The sequence below is a fragment of the Parambassis ranga genome, chromosome 24 (genome assembly GCF_900634625.1).
Source record: "Parambassis ranga chromosome 24, fParRan2.1, whole genome shotgun sequence".
Taxonomy (NCBI): Eukaryota; Metazoa; Chordata; class Actinopteri; family Ambassidae; genus Parambassis; species Parambassis ranga.
The window spans coordinates 17,209,878-17,228,218 of NC_041043.1; the positions used below are offsets into that span (position 1 = coordinate 17,209,878).

At 50.1% G+C, this 18,341-nt stretch overlaps 2 protein-coding genes across 4 annotated transcripts in view; both read left to right on the plus strand.

Moving 5' to 3' along the window:
• pex7 (peroxisomal biogenesis factor 7) overlaps positions 1–6,205 on the plus strand; it is a 28,957-nt gene extending 22,752 nt beyond the window's left edge. For both annotated transcript variants that reach the window (XM_028396894.1, XM_028396895.1), the window contains 2 exons: positions 32–131; positions 5,968–6,205. In XM_028396894.1, the coding sequence (XP_028252695.1) occupies positions 32–131; positions 5,968–6,036 (169 nt within the window). In that variant the 3' untranslated portion in view covers positions 6,037–6,205. The remainder of the gene's footprint in view (positions 1–31; positions 132–5,967) is intronic.
• Positions 6,206–6,625: 420 nt separating this feature from the next.
• Positions 6,626–15,442, plus strand: slc35d3 (solute carrier family 35 member D3). Of its 2 annotated transcripts, XM_028396870.1 has the most exons (5): positions 6,626–9,241; positions 9,893–10,103; positions 10,823–10,980; positions 11,067–11,759; positions 15,338–15,442. In XM_028396870.1, the coding sequence occupies exons 1-5, from the start codon at positions 9,017–9,019 to the stop codon at positions 15,356–15,358; spliced, it is 1,308 nt and encodes a 435-aa protein (XP_028252671.1). In that variant the 5' UTR covers positions 6,626–9,016; the 3' UTR covers positions 15,359–15,442. The 2 variants fall into 2 exon arrangements, with proteins under 2 accessions (XP_028252671.1, XP_028252670.1); XM_028396869.1 differs by lacking the exon at positions 15,338–15,442 and having other exon boundaries at positions 11,067–12,584.
• Positions 15,443–18,341: the final 2,899 nt, after the last annotated feature.

Below are 18,341 nucleotides of genomic sequence, written 5' to 3' on the forward strand. Positions count from 1 at the left end.
GAGTAAAACCTGTGTGTGTGTGTGTGTTTAGGTTCTGGGATTACAGCAGGAATCAGCCTCTGCTGGACACTGTGGAGCATCACTCAGAGTTCGTCTGTGGATTAGACTTCAACCTGCACGTCCCAGGCCAGGTAACGCTCGCTGTGTCGCCTCAGTGTTCGCTTCAAAAACATGTTGTTGCACAATCACATGTTCGTCTCACCGTTATTTGATCAATGAGTAAAACATGTTGGGCAATATCTGACATGTGTTTTGGACGACTTTTATCAGCCTTCCTTTTCGGCTGCGTGTCCCTTCCTCTTCCTCCTTAATGTTTTTTCCTTTTCCTCCTTCTTAGTGTTTCTTTTCTTTTTCCCTCCTCGGTGTTTTTAAAGTATTTTTTCTTGAGTATTTGTTCGGCCCAAAGTGTTTTCTAGATTTTATCTCCACCTTTTCATCCGGTCTCATTCTATGTGCAGTAGATGCTGAAATGGGGCCATTCATCAATCTGTCTGCACATGAGCAGGCCAAGGCCCCCCCCCCCCCCCCCCCCACACACACACACACACACCGGCCGGTGGTGTCAGAGGACTGATCTGGACTGATCTGGACTGATCTGGACCGGCGGTGTTTCTGTTTCTAAGCGGCGGAGGTAAATAAGGAGGAGAGTTCAGCGTGGAGCCAGCAGACGTGAGTCCAGGTCCTCACTGGAAGGTTTAGCTGGACTTGTAACCAGCTTCAGGCAGCATCTTCCCTCTGATCAAACAGCCGCGCGGCTCTGCATGTTTTAGCCCATTAACTACAGACTGATGAAGCACGCCTTCAGTTCTGAGATGGATGTCCTCCTGCAGCTGATTCAGAGAGTTTCAGTCACCATAACGATAAAAGCTCAAACTCATGAATATGAATTTTTGGCATTTCAGCTCAATATTTGCAGAATATTTTGTTTCTGAGAACAACCTGACCTGACTGAGACTCAGGCCTTAGAGTCCAGTTATAAGGAGCTCACCCTCTCCGCTGCTCAGTGTTGATGCTTCAGAACCTGCTGTGGAAATGACTACAGAAATTACAGTAATTTGTCCTTTAGAAGAGAACAAACTGCTCCTGTAGCAGAGGGTATTCTGTATTTTTCTTGTCATCAGCGTGTCCTTTCAGCAGTCTGGTCCATCGTGACCGTGTGGTGCTGGTGAAGATGATGTGAGGACTGATGAACTGCCTCTGCAGACTGGAGGGACTCCACCCTTCATACTGGAAAAGAGGAACAGATGTTTGTCCTGTGTGAAAGGGGCTAATGAGCGCTAACATGCTAACATCAGCTTATACAGTTGACTCTGAGCTGGCATGCTAATGTAAACGTCCGAGCTAACAAAAGCTTCCACACACCCGGTTCTGAGCTAACATGCTAACCAGACTCTGTGTGCAGCCCTTCAGTCTGAAGGTGGCTTCATTCTCCCAGCATGCACCACTGTCAGACTCTCCACGCTGGGCCAGAAATAACTTACTGGACAATCAGACTGGAGTCTGTTTTTCCAGAACACAAACGATGACGAGGTGGAAGTGTGTACGTGGTCACACCTCGCAACGTAAACACTCGTTTGCCCTGGCAACCAATCAGAGCGTGAGCTGTCCCGAAGGCCTGACAGACAGCGAGGCGTGTGTGTGATGCAGTAATAGGCTGTATTGTCCCTGTGTGTGTGTGTGAGGCAGTGACAGTAATGAGTTGTATTGTTCGCTGTGTTGTTATCAGACGTGATGGGGAAGCAGTGACAGAATGGAGGACACACACACACACACACACACACACACACTGACGTCACAGCTTCTCCCAGGAAATCAGGAGACGTTTTCATAGAATCATCTGTCAATAATCATGTTTAATTAGATCTTTTTGTCTCCACCCGGAGCCGGCGCTGCTGCCTGAGCTCAGCTCTGTTAGCTCATGTGTGACACTGTCAGCCGTGATCTACTGTCCTCTCCTCATCACTCTGATTGGCTGAGTCAGCTCTTTGTTTTTTCTATGGAGACTCGACCCAAGTCCACGTCTGTGCGGGTGGTTACACACAGGACGTGTGTCTTTTCCTAATCAGGGACTTTAAGGGATATTTGCGTTTAAAACAGAAGGAAGCCTCCATCCTCTGTGTGTGTGTGAACAGAACCAAAACATGGCTTTAGGCCCCGTTCACAGTGCAGTCCAGTCCAGCTGGTGTAGGATTGAATCCAGATCTCCTTTAAGCTGGTGACGTTCAGACCTTTTTTTTTAAATCACACATGTCCGTGCTCAATCCAGCTTAACCCGGCTTGTTTGTTGTCCTCCAAACCACTAGGTGGCACCTCGTAATATACAGTGTCCGTTAGGTAGGCGGTAGGACCACGTGTGCACATGCGTTGTGCATTTTTTTTGTCCCATGTTGCTCGTTCCTTCGTTTTTTTCTGGTTCAAAAAGCAGTTTATTCCTTTGTAGCCCTGTGGAAAATAAACTCGGGGCAAAGCTGTCGTAGTTCGGCGGTTGTCTACATACGGCTTTTGTACGCGACCCGGACACTGTCCCTGTGAACCGGAAGTATCACAGCGCTAGCCGGATTTGCTTTTATCCAGCTATATATCCAGATCCGGCCCAAATCCTGCTCAAGCCGGAATGATTTCCCCAGTGTGAACGGGGTCTTAGACACTTTCCTTATCGTGCTTGATGCAGCAGTGATGCGTCACAGCTTCAGGGTTCTGTGTGAGGGCACAGCTTTGTCCTGATTGGCTGAAGGCTTCAGAAGGTGATGACATGAAGCTCGGATTTATACTAACACAGCAGTTTGGAGTGTGTCCCAAAGTATTGATGTGTAAACTATTAATATCCAGCAGGAGGAGCAACATGTCAGCACTCATCATTCTCATTACATGTATGTATCATTATAAAGTGAGTAAAACACAAGTGTGTTAGATTTTTTCTGTCTCGGTGACATCGTGTCTCATTTCTTTTAAATCTTCTCCATTTCTAACACACACACACAGTGTTGTGGTCTTATCCTGGTGTAACCACGTGTGTCTGATGGATCACCCTCTTTGTAGAACACACACTCGCAGCATGGCAGACCTTTGTGTGTGTGTGTGAGGCAGACAGGGTGAGGTGATAGATCACACGCGGTGGTCTGTAGCTCCTCAGCTTCACTGGTAGCAGCTGATCAATGAGCTGCCCTCAGTTTTTGATTTCTGTCAACGTTTTTAAACATCATAAACAGTAGCAGCAGCAGCTCTAACTGGAGGACATGGCTGTTAAAGTGATGCTGGAGTTCATGAGCCCCTCACTGGCCTCCCGGAGCAGCTGGAGGAGGCCTGGCCCTCCCTGCCCTGACCCCAGATAAGATTTATGACTAGAAAATGTCCAGGTTTTAGTTGGAGGGCTGTGCCTGTGACTCACCTTTGGAGCCAGCCATCAAGTGGACAGTGGAGGAACTGCAGTCCTGAGCGCTGCTCTGAGACGAGTCGATAAGTGATCAGACAACAGGGACAGACCCTCCGACAGCACATTTTCCGGTTTGACTGCTGGCTGTCTGTGTCATTTCTCTGCACTGAGTGCACTGACTGCAGCTTGCTTCAGTTATTTGGACATTTTAAGACAGACAGGTCATTGATTAATGAAGCACATAATTGGCAGCTTGGCCTGTGTGCTGCTTCAGAGTCAGGATTTTCAAAACCGAAGCACGGTGAGCGTTCAGCTCTGATAACGTGTGCCTTCCTCTCAGAGCTGGGCCTTATTACTGCCGGAATTCATCACTCTGTTTGAAGCAGAGGACATTAAACGTTCCTCACACTTTGAACTTCTCATTCATGTCCCCTCTGTCTGCTGGCCTGCTCTCTGTCTCTGTGCTGCTCTGCAGTCTTGGCAGCACCGTGCATTACGGCGGGCTGTTAAAGTTAATTAAAGAAGGGCATTCCTCCTCTCTGAGTCACTGCTCCGCCGCCGCTCTGCTTACTCACGCCCTGCGAGGACGTTCAGCTCGTTGACTCTGAGGTCAGGGGAGACCCGGGTGGTGGAGGAGGGCTGGAAGCTGCAGCTCCTGTGACAGCAGTCAGGAGGGTAGACCAGTAAATCACAGCAGAGGAGGAGGCTGCACCGTCCTCCAACATCATGTCTGCTTCTCCACCTCCTCCTCCTCTGCCTTCTCCTCCTTTTTCTTCATCTCTTCACAGATGACAGAGGGACGGAGGGACGGAGCGTCATTCAGCTGATCACCACATTCTGTCTGATTATAGAGTAAAGATGGAGGAGGTGGAGACGCAGCTGTACTTTGTCCTGCTGAAGCGTCAGCTCATTGTGGAGGTTTACTTTCAGACAGTTGTCTTTGACCACGTTCAGACTTGTGTAATCACTCTGGATTGAGGCCGAACCTGCTCCAGCCTGATTGATATTTTCTCAGTCTGGACGGTGCAAACCCAGCTAAAGCCGGATTCGCTGACATCTGACTAAGGTCTGAACGTAAATCCGGCCCAGCTCAGTCTGGGTTCACACTGACATGAAACGTGTAAACGTCCGTCCAACTACGAAAGCTTTGCCCGGAGTTTATTTTCCACACGGCTACAAAGGAATAGAAAGAAGGCCCATGATGCACCCTGTCCTACCCCGGTCTGAACGGGGTCTGAATTTTACGATGAGACATCTAGCAGTTTGAAGGACAGCAAAGACGGTGGACTGAGTGCTGACACGTGTGTGCTGTAGCCGAAAAAAGGTCTGAACGTATCGAGCGTAAAAGCAGTCCAGATTAGATCCCACTCCAGCTGGATGGACTTTCCCCAGTCTGGACGGGGTCTGTGAGGTTTTAAGGTGGAAACGTTTAAGAACACCTTCATGATTTGAGAATGAACTCAGTCCTCCTTTGTGTCTCTGTGTGTCCTCCTGTGAGTCCTCCTGTGTGTCTCTGTGAGTCCTCCTGTGAGTCCTCCTGTGAGTCCTCCTGTGTGTCTCTGTGAGTCCTCCTGTGTGTCTCTGTGAGTCCTCCTGTGAGTCCTCCTGTGTGTCTCTGTGAGTCCTCCTGTGAGTCCTCCTGTGTGTCCTCCTGTGTGTCTCTGTGTGTCCTCCTGTGTGTCTCTGTGTGTCCTGTGAGTCCTCCTGTGTGTCTCTGTGAGTCCTCCTGTGTGTCCTCCTGTGTGTCTCTGTGTGTCTCTGTGTGTCCTCCTGTGAGTCCTCCTGTGTGTCTCTGTGAGTCCTCCTGTGTGTCCTCCTGTGTGTCTCTGTGTGTCCTCCTGTGTGTCTCTGTGAGTCCTCCTGTGTGTCCTCCTGTGTGTCTCTGTGAGTCCTCCTGTGTGTCCTCCTGTGTGTCTCTGTGAGTCCTCCTGTGTGTCCTCCTGTGTGTCTCTGTGTGTCTCTGTGTGTCCTCCTCTGTGTCTCTGTGTGTCCTCCTGCGAGTCCTCCTGCTGATGGTGGTCATCATGAAAACAACCCGTTCTGCAGAAAAGAATGGTTTTATCCAGAACATCATGATGAAAGGATCCAGTTAACCTGCCGAGGATCGCTGATGAAAGCCGGAGGATGAATCCACTCATGATGTCTGAGGGCACAGCTTTGATTATGAAAACAGAAACTGAGCCTCCATCCTCAGAGCTGCACACACACAGGGGCGGTGTGTGTGTGTGTGAGTTCCACAGTGCAGTGTGTGTGTCGCTGCCTCGCCTGCAGCAGTCGGTTCTGTTCTGTCTTCACCTCTAACTGAACTCCACAGGCTCGCTGCTCCGTTGACTTCAGGTTAAACTCGGAGGGTAAACAAAAGACAACAAACACGTAAAAAAGAACAAAAGAAAACTTTTTTATTTCAGCTTCTGAGGACAAAGTGAGAAGTGAACACATAAAAACACACTTTAGTCCTGGATGGGTCCGACCTGTTAGTTCTGTTAGTGTTTTAAATTTAATGTGATGTTTTCATACATCAGTAATCATTCAAGCTGAAGATTCTCTCTCTCTCCCTGTGTGTGTCTGTGTGTGTGTGTGTGTGTGTTCTGCAGGTGGTGGACTGCTCCTGGGATGAGACGGTGAAGTTCTACACACCTGCCTGTCTGTCAGCGGCGCCTTAAATTAAACTTAAACACGTCAAACTGTGAACCCTGAGAACCAAACATGTGTTTGTAGTGAGGTGTGTGTGTGTGTGTGTGTGTGTGTGTGTGTGAAACTGTTCAGTGCCTTCAAAGCAGCACCGATGTGTGTATCGCTCTGCGTTCATCAGCTTCTCTGATTTAATCCAGTAAATACAGACCACTTCATACATTAATGAATAAAAACATATTCCACATGTTAGTAGATTATAATTCCGGATTAGGACTGTAAATGAATCTGTGTATAGCAGGAAGTAAAGCAGAGGCAGTGACAGGACGTCATGCGTCGTCTCCTCTCTGGACCGCTCTGATTGTGAGCTGCGTATTCATTTGGAAATCCATATTGAATAATGGATTCTGCTCGGCTCCCTCGGCCTAATCTATATTACCTATAGCTGCTGGAACAATGGACGCCTGCACATGGTTCATTCTTTCCTCGAGGAGTCGTGCTCTAAATCCTCGGGCCGGTCTTAATCTGCCGCCTTTGAACGCCGCTCTGTGTGTTAATTGGAAGCTAATGGTCTGTGCTGGATAAGGCCGCGGCTCCTCCCCCGTGGCCTGGAAGCTGATTTTCTGATGAAATATTTCAATTACAGTATTGTCCCAGTTCATTTCCACGCCTGTTATGACTGATGCTGATGTCTCTGTTTGTGATGAGGAGGAGGAGGAGGTGGAGCAGAACCAAGTTATTCTCCACCAGGATGGCAAACATCCAAACACGGTTATCTCCACAGAGACACACGCAGCAGCAGCAGCTGGACGCCCACAGTTCCACCCTCCAGGCTTCAGTCTCTGAGCTGGTGCTGAAGCACGTCTGGTTCGGACCAATCGGGGTCCAGTCAGGAAGTGCTGCAGCTCTGTTTGAGTTTTAGTTTTATTGTCCTCACGATGACACACATGCTAACTGCTCCATGCTAGCTTTCTGTTGTGTTTCCTCTTCGATCTGATTGGCTAAGCCACCCTCTAGTGGACAGAGGAGGAAATGCAGTTTCATGTTGGCTTCCCCATTCATCAGCTAGCTGCACGGCCAGCTCTCCTGTTTCCCTGTTTTTTAGACAGATTGCTGCCCCTGCTGGCGTGGAGGGGCACTCCCTGACCACACAGGTGCAGAACGTACAAGCTAGCTGTGTTAGCATCCACACATCAGTGAAGAAGAGACGGTTGAGCAGATGAGAGCAGGTGTGCAGGCTCCCTGAGCAGCTCCTGTGAGGATCCCTTTGTTTCTTGTATCCAGAGAGTTTGGGAGGTTTTAAATTCTTCATCAGAGCAGCTGCAGATCTCCTCCGGCTCTGACAAACCGTGACTGACTCCTTCTTTATTTCTCTCATCTCACAGCGACAAAACACTGACAGATTAATCAGCCGTGTTCCTCCTGTTCCGTGCCACGCTCATTTCACAGGAGCTGCTTAATATCTGCAGAAGCTGCTGATTATTTAATCCTGAGCAGATTTCTCATGTTCTCCATCTTTGAAAAAGATTCGGCTGCACAGAAATCTTTCATCTGTCACGCCAACACAGCAGGAAGGACTCAGACACAGTTACACTGGATTAATATAGGCTGCATTTTATGATCATTTTATAGGTGTGTGTGTCTGTGTGTGTGTGTCTGTGTGTGTGTGTGTGTGTGTGTGATCCTCACAGGTCACACAGGGATCACTTCTCCGCTCTGCTCACACCACACCTCTGAGTCCTGGTGGGTTTTTTGGACTTTTCTGGCTGGTGTGTCTCTGTACCTCACTCTTGTGGTCAGCCTCTATTGGACACTGGAGGAACTGCAGCTCCACCTTAGCCTCCATGATTCTCCCAGAGGTCTGATGACCGTACATGCACTCTCACTCCTGTTTTGAAGAATCCGTCCTCAGGGATACTTCAGTCCCTAAAAACCGATCATGTGATCATCTCCAGCTGCATCTCTGCGTGTTCTCGGGGGCGGGGCCTGATGGCAGCTGGACATGGTGACCTCACAGGAGCTGTTCCTTGTAGAATCTGTAAAATGTGTTTCAGTATGATCTGTGGCACCTTAGTTTCTAACCCTAACCAAGTTAAACACAAGCAAACCCGACCCATCGTATGTTCTGTTGATGCAAACATAGAACAGTCTGAATATATGTCCATGAGCTTCATTAGCACAAACTTAACCATGACCCAGTGTTTTCTTTACAGTAACATGATGTGTAGGAACTACCGCCCCCTGCTGCTCCTCTCAGGCAGCTCCTCCACCCTGAGAGGTGCCTGGCGCACCTGAGCAGGACCTGGTGGTGTTGATGGAGTTTTAAATGTTTGATCTTTGAGTTCATTGAGCTCCTCCACAGAGAACGTGCAGCTGTCACTGGACCCACCCCCACTCTCTCTCTCTCTGAGCTCAGCCAAGAGGCTCTGCGGCAAAATGTCATATTTCACCGGCTGCGCTCTCAGAGGAGGAGCTCCCCTCCACTGTACCGAACTCCTCCTCCTGCTGCTCCTACTGTACTCCTCACTCCTGGGACCGACCTCTCCTCCTCCTCTTCCTCTTCTCTGTTCCTGTGCGTCTTGCTCTGGGAAGGTTTCCCCCGCTGAGAAGGCAGCGATCAGGAGTTAGAGGAAACTAACGGCCGGACTGTGTGAGTGTGTGACCGGCCGCAGCAGAGCGGACTGACACGGAGCTGCAGTTTGAGGAGTCAGCAGATCCCCCTCCTCCTCTTCCTCCTCCTTTAACTCATCTTTCAGACTCCTCTGGATGCGGGCTCGTGTCTCTCCACTCCTGGCTCTGACGTGGATGCTCGCAGTCTCTCCTCCGCGCGCTCCTCACGCGTCTCCGTGCAGCAGCGCTGCGTCGCAGCCGTGCGTAAAAGTCCAAACCCTCCCCGTCCCCAAACCTCTCCTCCACACCGGGCAGCGCGTGGGCTCTCCGCGGCTCTGAGGCAGCTCTCCCCGGCTCTGAGGCATCCCTCCTCCGCGGCGTTCCTGGAGGCAGCGCGGCACCATGGACGTCTTTAAGAGCCGCCTGCTGGGGATTACCGTGGCCGTGGCGCACGGCGTGTTCTCCGGCTCGCTCAACATCCTGCTGAAGTTCCTCATCACTAATTATCACTTCGGCTTCTTGACGCTCATCCAGTTCCTGACCAGCAGCACGGCGGCGCTCACACTGGAGACCCTGCGGCGGCTGGGGAGGATCAACATCCCGCCGTTCAGCCTCCAGCTCTCCAAGGTACAAACCCCGTGGGCTGATCCACAGGCTGCACGTGAAGCAGCTCAGTGATAGTTTCCTTTAATGACAAATATTTCTGCTCTGTTTTATTTTCATCATATGAAAAATGTTTTTTAGCTTTGGTTATATTCTTTAACCTGCAGCTCTGTAAATGGCAGCAGTGTCACAGTGTTCATGTTTATACATATTTAATATGTTAATATGTTGGCTTTTCTCAGCTGCTGATTGGCTGATTATTGACTGACCCAGTGACTGATTCATTCACATTTAGCTGAGCATGAATCCATCCAGAGAGGAGACATGTGAGCGTGTCCCTGCAGGGGGCGCTCTGCAGACAGTCTGAATGAACAGCAGCGATTATCTGCGTGCAGTCAGATCCAGTGTAAGACACTAGCATGCTGCTAACGGCTGCTGATTGGTCCGTTCAGATCAGGACTGATGGGGACAGGAGGTCCTCCTCCATGAGTCCTCTCATATATATCTCTATAGGGGCTCTGCTGCTGCTGATGTGTCCAGTTAGAATGGAGGATGCTGGGAAGAAAAGATGTAAAAACATTTTTGGCTCCATGTTCAGCACCGTCTACAGAGCGCCCCCTATGGGACAGGAAGTGTTCTCTCTCTATAGTACAGTGTGTGTGTGTGTGTGTGCAGGAGTTCGCCTCGGTGTGCATCCTCTCCACGCTGCAGTCCACTCTCACCCTGTGGTCCCTGCGGGGCCTCAGCCTGCCCATGTACGTGGTCTTCAAGCGCTGCCTGCCGCTCTTCACGCTCAGCATCGGCGTGTGCGTGCTGAGGAACGGCGTGCCGTCCATTGGTGTGGTGACCGCCGTGCTCATCACCACGGGTGGAGCTGCGCTGGCTGGTAAACACACACATCAACATGTAGTACACACACACACAACATAATGACACGTTTTAGCATGAAACACCAAAACCAAACATTAGCCTTAGCATTCAAAGAGCTAAAAGTTAGCTAAATTAGCATTAGCATTGGAAGAGTTTTTTCAGGTGCTCCATCTGTTCACACACTTCTGAATGAAGCCGTCACTTCCTGGACATTCCTACCTTACTGTTAAAGGTCAGAGGTCAGACAGACACGAGCAGAGTTCATGTCCTGATCAATGGACACATTGATCCTCCCGGCTGTGATCTCACAGAGAGTTTGTGGATTCATGGACTGGTGCTGACGTTCTGAGTTGATTTGTGAATCAGTAGCTGTTTCCATGTGGAGGAGCTGAAATAATCCCAGTGGATTAAAATCTGATGAAATTACAGACAGTAAATAGATGAAGTGACACCCAGGCACACGGAGTCATCATCATCCTCATGATCGGCTCTGACGCTGCAGCAGTGATCAATGAGGGAGGTTTGAACCCTCCCAGTTTCCCTCTGGTTTGTCCATCAAAGGACAATCAATCGATCAATAACGCAAACAGCTGATCAAGATGCAGAACTAAAGACAGACATGGTGTCAGATACTATTGATTTAGATTTAAATGAAAATGTACAAACAATGAATGAATGATTGATTGATTGATTGATTGATTGATTGATTGATTGATTGATTGATTTTCTCTCCAGGAGCCGGGGATCTCACAGGCGATCCTTTCGGGTACGTCACCGGCGTCTTGGCGGTCATCATCCACGCCTCCTACCTGGTCCTGATCCAGAAGACCAGTCTGGACAGTGAGTACGGGCCGCTCACGGCGCAGTACGCCATCGCCATCATGGCGACGCCGGTATGAACTGTGACACCCCCCCCTCCACAGCTCCACCTTCCGCCTGGTTCTCCGCCCGGGCCTCACCTTCTTCCTCTCTGTCTCAGGTGCTGCTGGCGTGCTCGCTCATCTCCTTGGACACCATCCACATGTGGTCGTACGAGGGCTGGAAGGACCCTCACATCACCGTCATCTTCATCCTCTGCATCTTCATCGGCTGCGCCATGAACTTCACCACGCTGCACTGCACCTACATCAACTCGGCCGTCACCACCAGCTTTGTGGGCGTGGTTAAGAGCATCGCCACCATCACTGTCGGCATGCTGGCGTTCAGCGATGTGGCGCCGACCAGGCTGTTCATCGGCGGCGTGGTGGTGAACACCGTCGGGTCCATCACCTACTGTGTGGTCAAATACTACGAGACAAAGAAGAAGAGCGCCTACGAGGATCTGGAGGAGGCGGGGAAAGATGGCGGGCCGCCCGGGGAACCGTACCAAGAGAAACCCGTGCTGAACGGCGGCGTGGTCGCCCCCTGCTCTGATCCTGGGCCGCAGACAGACACGGAGGCCGTTTTACACGATGACGGGGCGGAGGAGGACGTGGCGAACGGGGAGCTGTGGACAGGGGGCGCCGGCGTGAACTCTCAGGTGATGACAGAAAATGAGGTGCTGGAGATGCAGAGGGAGCACCTCCACAGGGAGGGCGCAGCCCCCGCTCCGTCACTCAGCGACAGCTACGTCGGTGTGTGGAGGTCCATCAGACACCTGCAGTTCACCAAGAAGGAGCCTCTGATTGACAACATGGAGCAGCAGAGTCCGTGAGGGCGGGGCCTCCGCAGACTGACCGCCTGGAACCTCTCCACCTGCTTCACTGACGCTCGCTGCTGCATCGCCTCATCATCAAGCAGGAAGTGATCGGACAGGAAGCGGAAGAGGTTCCCGGCGGAGGGAAGTGAGTGATGAACTCTGCCTGCGGCGGGGACCGCGGCGCAGCATGACGCGTCTCCGCCGACTCGCCAGCTACCAAACAGAAGCAGGTAGAAACTGGGAGCTCACGTCCAATCAGGGAGCAGCTGGAAGTTTGTGTTTGTTTCTAATTGAATTCTAAGTTCCTCTGATCCTGAGGGTCACAAGTTTCTGTCTGATTATTGTTGTCTGAACGTTGTGATGAAGGAAAAACTAAAACAGAGTCGGCAGGAACCAGCCTGCGATGTGTTAGCATGTTAGCATCTCACAGAGTGTTTGTACCAGGCTGTAGACAGGTTTGTTCTGCTGGACAGTTTCACATGAAGGTTTGTGAGGACTGACTCACTTTTGGATCCAGTTCTGTTAGTGTCTAGTGGACACTGAAGGAACTGCAGTTTATGATTCATTTAATCCTCCTCACATTGTTATTTGACTTTTTCCCTTACAACAAATCAATCTGCAGCTAGCTTAGCTTGATGATTCTCATCCACTCCTTATATAACTCCACTTTACTCCACTTTATGACGTTTGAAGCCTAAATATGATCACCAGAAGCTAAAGGCTAATGCTACGCTATAAACCAGCTACAGCACGGTCACATGACTACACCATCAGCTCCACCAGGTTCACCGCTCTGACCTCTTCTACAGTACAAACACCTGGATGACCTTTAATGACATCGTCTGTAGTCCCATGTAGCCACTTGTTAGCATGTAGCCTTTGTTCAGACAGTAAACAGTCATCAGTGGGATTCACTGTGTGTTTGTGTGGTAGAATAAAAACCTGCTGAGCTCCTGTTAAACACAGACCTGATTTAACACACCTGACCAACAACAACACACACTGAGGAGACAGGAAGAGCTAACATGCTAACATTCAAAACACACTGAGGAAGAGCTAACATGCTAACATTCAGAACACACTGAGGGGACAGGAAGAGCTAACATGCTAACATTCAAAACACACTGAGGAAGAGCTAACATGCTAACATTCAGAACACACTGAGGGGACAGGAAGAGCTAACATGCTAACATTCAAAAAACACTGAGGAAGAGCTAACATGCTAACATTCAAAAAACACTGAGGAAGAGCTAACATGCTAACATTCAGAACACACACTGAGGAAGAGCTAACATGCTAACATTCAGAACACATTGAGGAAGAGCTAACATGCTAACATTCAGAACACATTGAGGAAGAGCTAACATGCTAACATTCAGAACACACTGAGGAAGAGCTAACATGCTAACATTCAGAACACACACTGAGGAAGAGCTAACATGCTAACATTCAGAACACACACTGAGGGGACAGGAAGAGCTAACATGCTAATTCTGGGTGTTAGGGCTCATTCCTGCTGTACTCTACAGACCATCCTCCATTTCCTGTGATGGAGGATGGTGATGATGATGGAGGATGATGCGGTCGACCTTTCTTCTCGCCTCGCCTCCATTCATCACATTCTTTGTAGAATTGCGCTCCTGATCCGAGGCTCGGCTAACGATACCCACCAAATCAAAACCCTGAAGGTTTTCGTTGGGTCAGATCTGCTCTGACTGATGAGGCCGCCTGTCCGCCTCCAGGCCGCTCGCCGACGCTCTCTAATGGAATCAGGCTGTCTGAGTGACGTGTGTGGGCCGCCGAGCCAACCAGATGTCTGAAGGAATTACTCACCACGGGGCAGTGGTAGGACATGCTCCTCCCCCACATGTCATTTTACATTAGCGCTCCATGCTAATGATCACAGGACCTAACAGCTGAAGTTTGATCGTTCTGCTTTGTCTGATGTTTGTGTTTGGAAGCAGGCCATTAGCCTAGCTTAGCATGAAGTCGTGAAGCAGGAGGCTGCTGAACGTTCGTCTGAGACGTTCGTCTCGCTCGTCTCTGATGGAGGAGAAGCTCCAGGCGTCTGAGCGGTGTCAGCCTCCTGGTATTGATTGATATTGATTTCTCTTCTCACACTCTCCAAACTTCATTTAACGGTACAGGAGGTGTGAGGCCGCCTGCAGCTGCAGTGTGTGTGTGTGGATCACACTTTCAGAGAAGATAAACGTAGCGGTAGAAGCATGACGTGTGATTGGTTTGGTGTTTGTGATGGTCGAGCATGACAGAAACGTTCATTCAGACACGAGCGCTGAACATTCACAGCTGGCTTCTTCAGCAGCTCCTTTAACTCTTCGTCCTCCTCTGTTGAAGTCGATTCATCCAGGACTCCCTGAATGTTCTGGAAAGAAGCGTGTCCTGACCACCAGAACCATGTTCTGTGTGTCAGCTGAACGTGGAGAGCTGTGGATCTGATCATTAGAGCTGAAGCAGGTTTCTGTCCAGGGAACAGGTGGAGCTGGACCTCTGCACGCTTCTGCATGGAGGGGACTTAAAGAGTCTACACACAGTCTAAGAGAAGGACGACCACAACGAGACACACTACTGAGAGTCACAAAGAGACACACAAACCACAATCAGACCAGAACTACTCCAACTGACAACACAGAGTCACAAAGCGCACACAGACCCACCACCCTGCTGCGTGGCCCTGTCAGGCTGTGTGTCTGTGTGTGTCTTCTGTCCTGGTCCTTGTTGTCTCATCATCCATCTCTGGTCACCCACATGACTTAAAGTCCACAGTGTGTCAGCAGCAGCATGAAGACGGACAGGAAGTGGACGAACGTCCTGCAGCGTGAAGACGTGCATGAAGAAGGACGAAGGTTTTGTCTCTTTCTACACAAAGTGTCATGACAACAATAAAACAGTTTACTGTTCCTGCTTTGCTGACGTCTGCCGATTCATGTGTTCAACACACACACGCTGACAGACACACACGCACACACAGACACTGACAGACACAGACACAAACACACACACAGACACTGCTGCTCAGGGAGAATGTGTGTGTGTGTGTGTGTTTGTGTGTGAGTGTGTGTCTGTGTGTGTGTGAGTGTGTGTCTGTGTGAGTGTGTGTGTGTCTGAGTGAGTGTGTGTGTGTGTCTGAGTGTGTGTCTGTGTGTGTGAGTGTGTCTGTGTGTGAGAGTGTGTCTGTGTGTGTGTCTGAGTGTGTGTCTGTGTGTGAGAGTGTGTGTGTGTGTCTGTGTGTGAGAGTGTGTCTGTGTGTGAGTGTGTGTCTGTGTGTGTGTGTGACAGCTGCTTGGTCCTGCTCCCTCTCTTCAGCAGCAGACCTGATGTGGGATCAGCTGCTGTGCTTCCCCTGTTCACAGAGGTGTTTCCATGGTGATGAAGATGCTGTGAGGAGGATCATGGTCCTGCAGGGAGCATGTTTGAGCCAGGGTGGAGGTGATGGTCCTAACAGTCCTGAAGAGGGGGAGGAAGAGGAGGAGGAGGAGGAGGAGGAGGAGGAGGAAGAGGGGAAGAACAAGTAAGGAATAAGGAGAGAATTTGCCCACTCAGCACTTTACAACATGGAGCAGCAGAGTCCGTGAGGGCGGGGCCTCCGCAGACTGACCGCCTGGAACCTCTCCACCTGCTTCACTGACGCTCGCTGCTGCATCGCCTCATCATCAAGCAGGAAGTGACTCTCTCACACACACACACACAGGCCTTCTTTGCAGGTTGCCTCTGCTGATAAGGATCCATTCAGAGAGTGGCTGAAGAGGAGGAAGAGTCTGAGGAGGAGTGAAAGAGGAGGAAGAGTCTGAGGAGGAAGAAGAGGACTCTTCATCCTGTCACAGAAGCTGGGATCAGGTCTTCGGCTCCTGTCCTGACGGTCGCCGTGTGTTCACTTCTGTTTGGGATGAAGCCGCCTCCTCTCAGCTCAATACACACATCACAGGATCCAAAGCTGCACGTCAACACAGAGTTACAACACAACACAACACACTTCACCACACAACACACTTCACCACACAACGCTTCACCACACAACACTTCACCACACAACACACCACCACACAACACTTCACCACACAACGCTTCACCACACAACACACTTCACCACACAACACACTTCACCACACAACACACTTCACCACACAACACACTTCACCACACAACACTTCACCACACAACACTCTGCTGGCTCAACGTTTATCCATCTTTCTTGTTAATGTACATTTTGTGGACTGGAATCAGTTTTCTGTGTTTACATCATCAGACCAGGAGGCTCGGAACATCTTGAACAGGTCTGAGGTCCTGCTGCTCTGCAGGTCTGCTGTGTGTGGTCATGGCGTCCATCATGTCTTCTTCTTCTGCTCTCTGCTCTGCTGCAGCATCGATCTCTGCTCAGAGTTAAAGCCCCTCAGCAGGAAGCTGCCTCCACCCGACGGCTGCAGCAGCACAATTCACACCCGGTGGTTTCACACAGCGAAGCAGCTGCAACACGTCTTTTAGCTGAGTCCATGCTCACACACACACACACACACACACATTCTTACAAAGAGTGTGTGTGTGTGTGTGTGTGTGTCAGCATCGCAGTGATAAATCCAGCATGAAACACTTTGTACATAAATCATTAGCACGAGGAGCTAACTTTAGCTAACACCAGCGGTGCAGCACTGGGTGTTCTTCCTCCTCCTCTTCTTCATCTTCTCCTCACCAACTCAAAATCCAAGATGGCGGCTTCACGTCAGATATGTCCTCCCCTAAAAGCTACCCCCGTCTTATAGATCTGATCCCATAGAAAACAGCAGCATGTGTGTGACCTCACACACTGTATCATTTCTGTGTGTGTCTGTGTGTGTGTGTGTGTGTGTGTCATTATAGCAGCTCCCAGCAGAGACTGTCCCCATCAGTTTGGACACACATCATTGGCTGTGCACTGAGCTGTGAGGAGCTCAATAGATCTGACACCATAACACACAGCATCATCAGTTACACATACACACACAGACACACACACACACACACACACACACACTGACACATGACACACACCCAGCAGAGCTCTTTGTAGTCACTGTCTGTGTTTTTCCAGTCTCTTGGTGGTCTCTGTGTGTCTGTGTGTGTCTGTGTGTGTCTGTGTGTGTGTGTGTGTGTGTCTGTGTGTGTGTGTCTCTGTGTGTGTCTCTGTGTGTGTGTGTCTCTATGTGTGTGTGTCTGTGTGTGTGTCTGTGTGTGTGTGTGTCTCTGTGTGTGTGTGTCTCTATCTGTGTGTGTCTGTGTGTGTCTCTGTGTGTCTGTCTCTGTGTCTGTGTGTGTGTGTGTATATGTCTTTGTGTGTGTGTCTCTGTGTGTGTGTGTCTTTGTGTGTCTCTGTGTGTGTCTCTGACTGATTGTCTCTTTATGACATGTTTGCATGATGTTGTGGTACTTTTGTGTGTTCTTAGTGTGTCTGTATTGAGACACAGAATCTATAACATCATGTGTGAAAATGTTTCAGTTTGGTCTGTGTTCCATGCACAGAGGTGGAGGAGGCGGGGTTAATGACCTGTGCTGCAGCTAGCCACCAGGGGGCGATCCACTCAGAAAATGTTCTGTTTACTTGTAACTAGAAATCCACGATCAGCCAGAGCTCCTAATATAAAGCCTGCAGCCGCTGACCTGATGACGACGGCCTGGAGCTTTCAGCTGCCTGCCCATGATCCAGACCTCCTTCAGCACTACAGGCTTCAGTCCCCCATTCACACAGTCACAGAAGGGGCTCCTTCAGGAGGGGCCTCAGTGTCTGTCAGGCCTGTCAGCCGACGCTCAGCCGTCATCTGCGGCCGCACAAAGCTCACAAACACTCAGAGAATGAAGCCATGTTTAAGGTCCGCTCCAGGAGGATGCAGCACCTCCACCCAGGATCAGGGGTGTGTGTGTGTGGCAGAGGTCCAGGTCCGGCCGGGGTTTCCCACTCTGCTGTGGAGACCCTGCCCCCAGCAGGAGTCAGACCTTATCAGAGTGTGACATCATAAAGATGGCTGCACACACACAGCGGCGTCTGAAGAGAGCAGAGCTTCTGGAAGGTCCACCGGTGAGACGTGGACGTCCGTCTGTCACTTCACACGTCCGAGCGCCTCAGCTTAGTTTAATCACACACACAGACACACACTCCTCCAGCGTGGAGACAGGCGTCCTGCCTGTTTCCTGCAGATAGGCAGGAGTGTGTGTCTGTGTGTGTGTCTGTGTGTGCACATGTGTCCACCTTCTCTCTGAGCCTCTGCAGGATTTGGAACTAAACCCTCCAAACGAGCTGTCTTCAGACGAGCTGCAGCTGCAGCGGCCTGTGGTCCCTCACTGATCGCTGCATGAGCTCAACACGTCACAGACGTCTGGTTTGTCCTGTTAAGCTACTCAAAACGTCTAGTTTCACTTTTTAAAGACTTGCTAAACATAAACAGGAAGACATCTTGTTTATTGGGACTACTTTCAGCGGCGTATTAATCACACTTAAAGCTCATTCAAACATTACATGGAATGATGTACATGTTTCCATTATTCAGACTGAACGTTGTCCTCTAAGAACACATTAGACTTACGCAGCAG

What these genes read in the sequence shown, in the direction of transcription:
- slc35d3 (XM_028396870.1), top strand. Translation starts at nt 9,017, where the DNA reads ATGGACGTCTTTAAGAGCCGCCTGCTGGGGATTACCGTGGCCGTGGCG. An exon ending in GGGTGGAGCTGCGCTGGCTG is followed by an intron (nt 10,104 to 10,822) that starts GTAAACACACAC and finishes TTTTCTCTCCAG; the next exon opens with GAGCCGGGGATCTCACAGGC. An exon ending in TCGCCATCATGGCGACGCCG is followed by an intron (nt 10,981 to 11,066) that starts GTATGAACTGTG and finishes TCTCTGTCTCAG; the next exon opens with GTGCTGCTGGCGTGCTCGCT.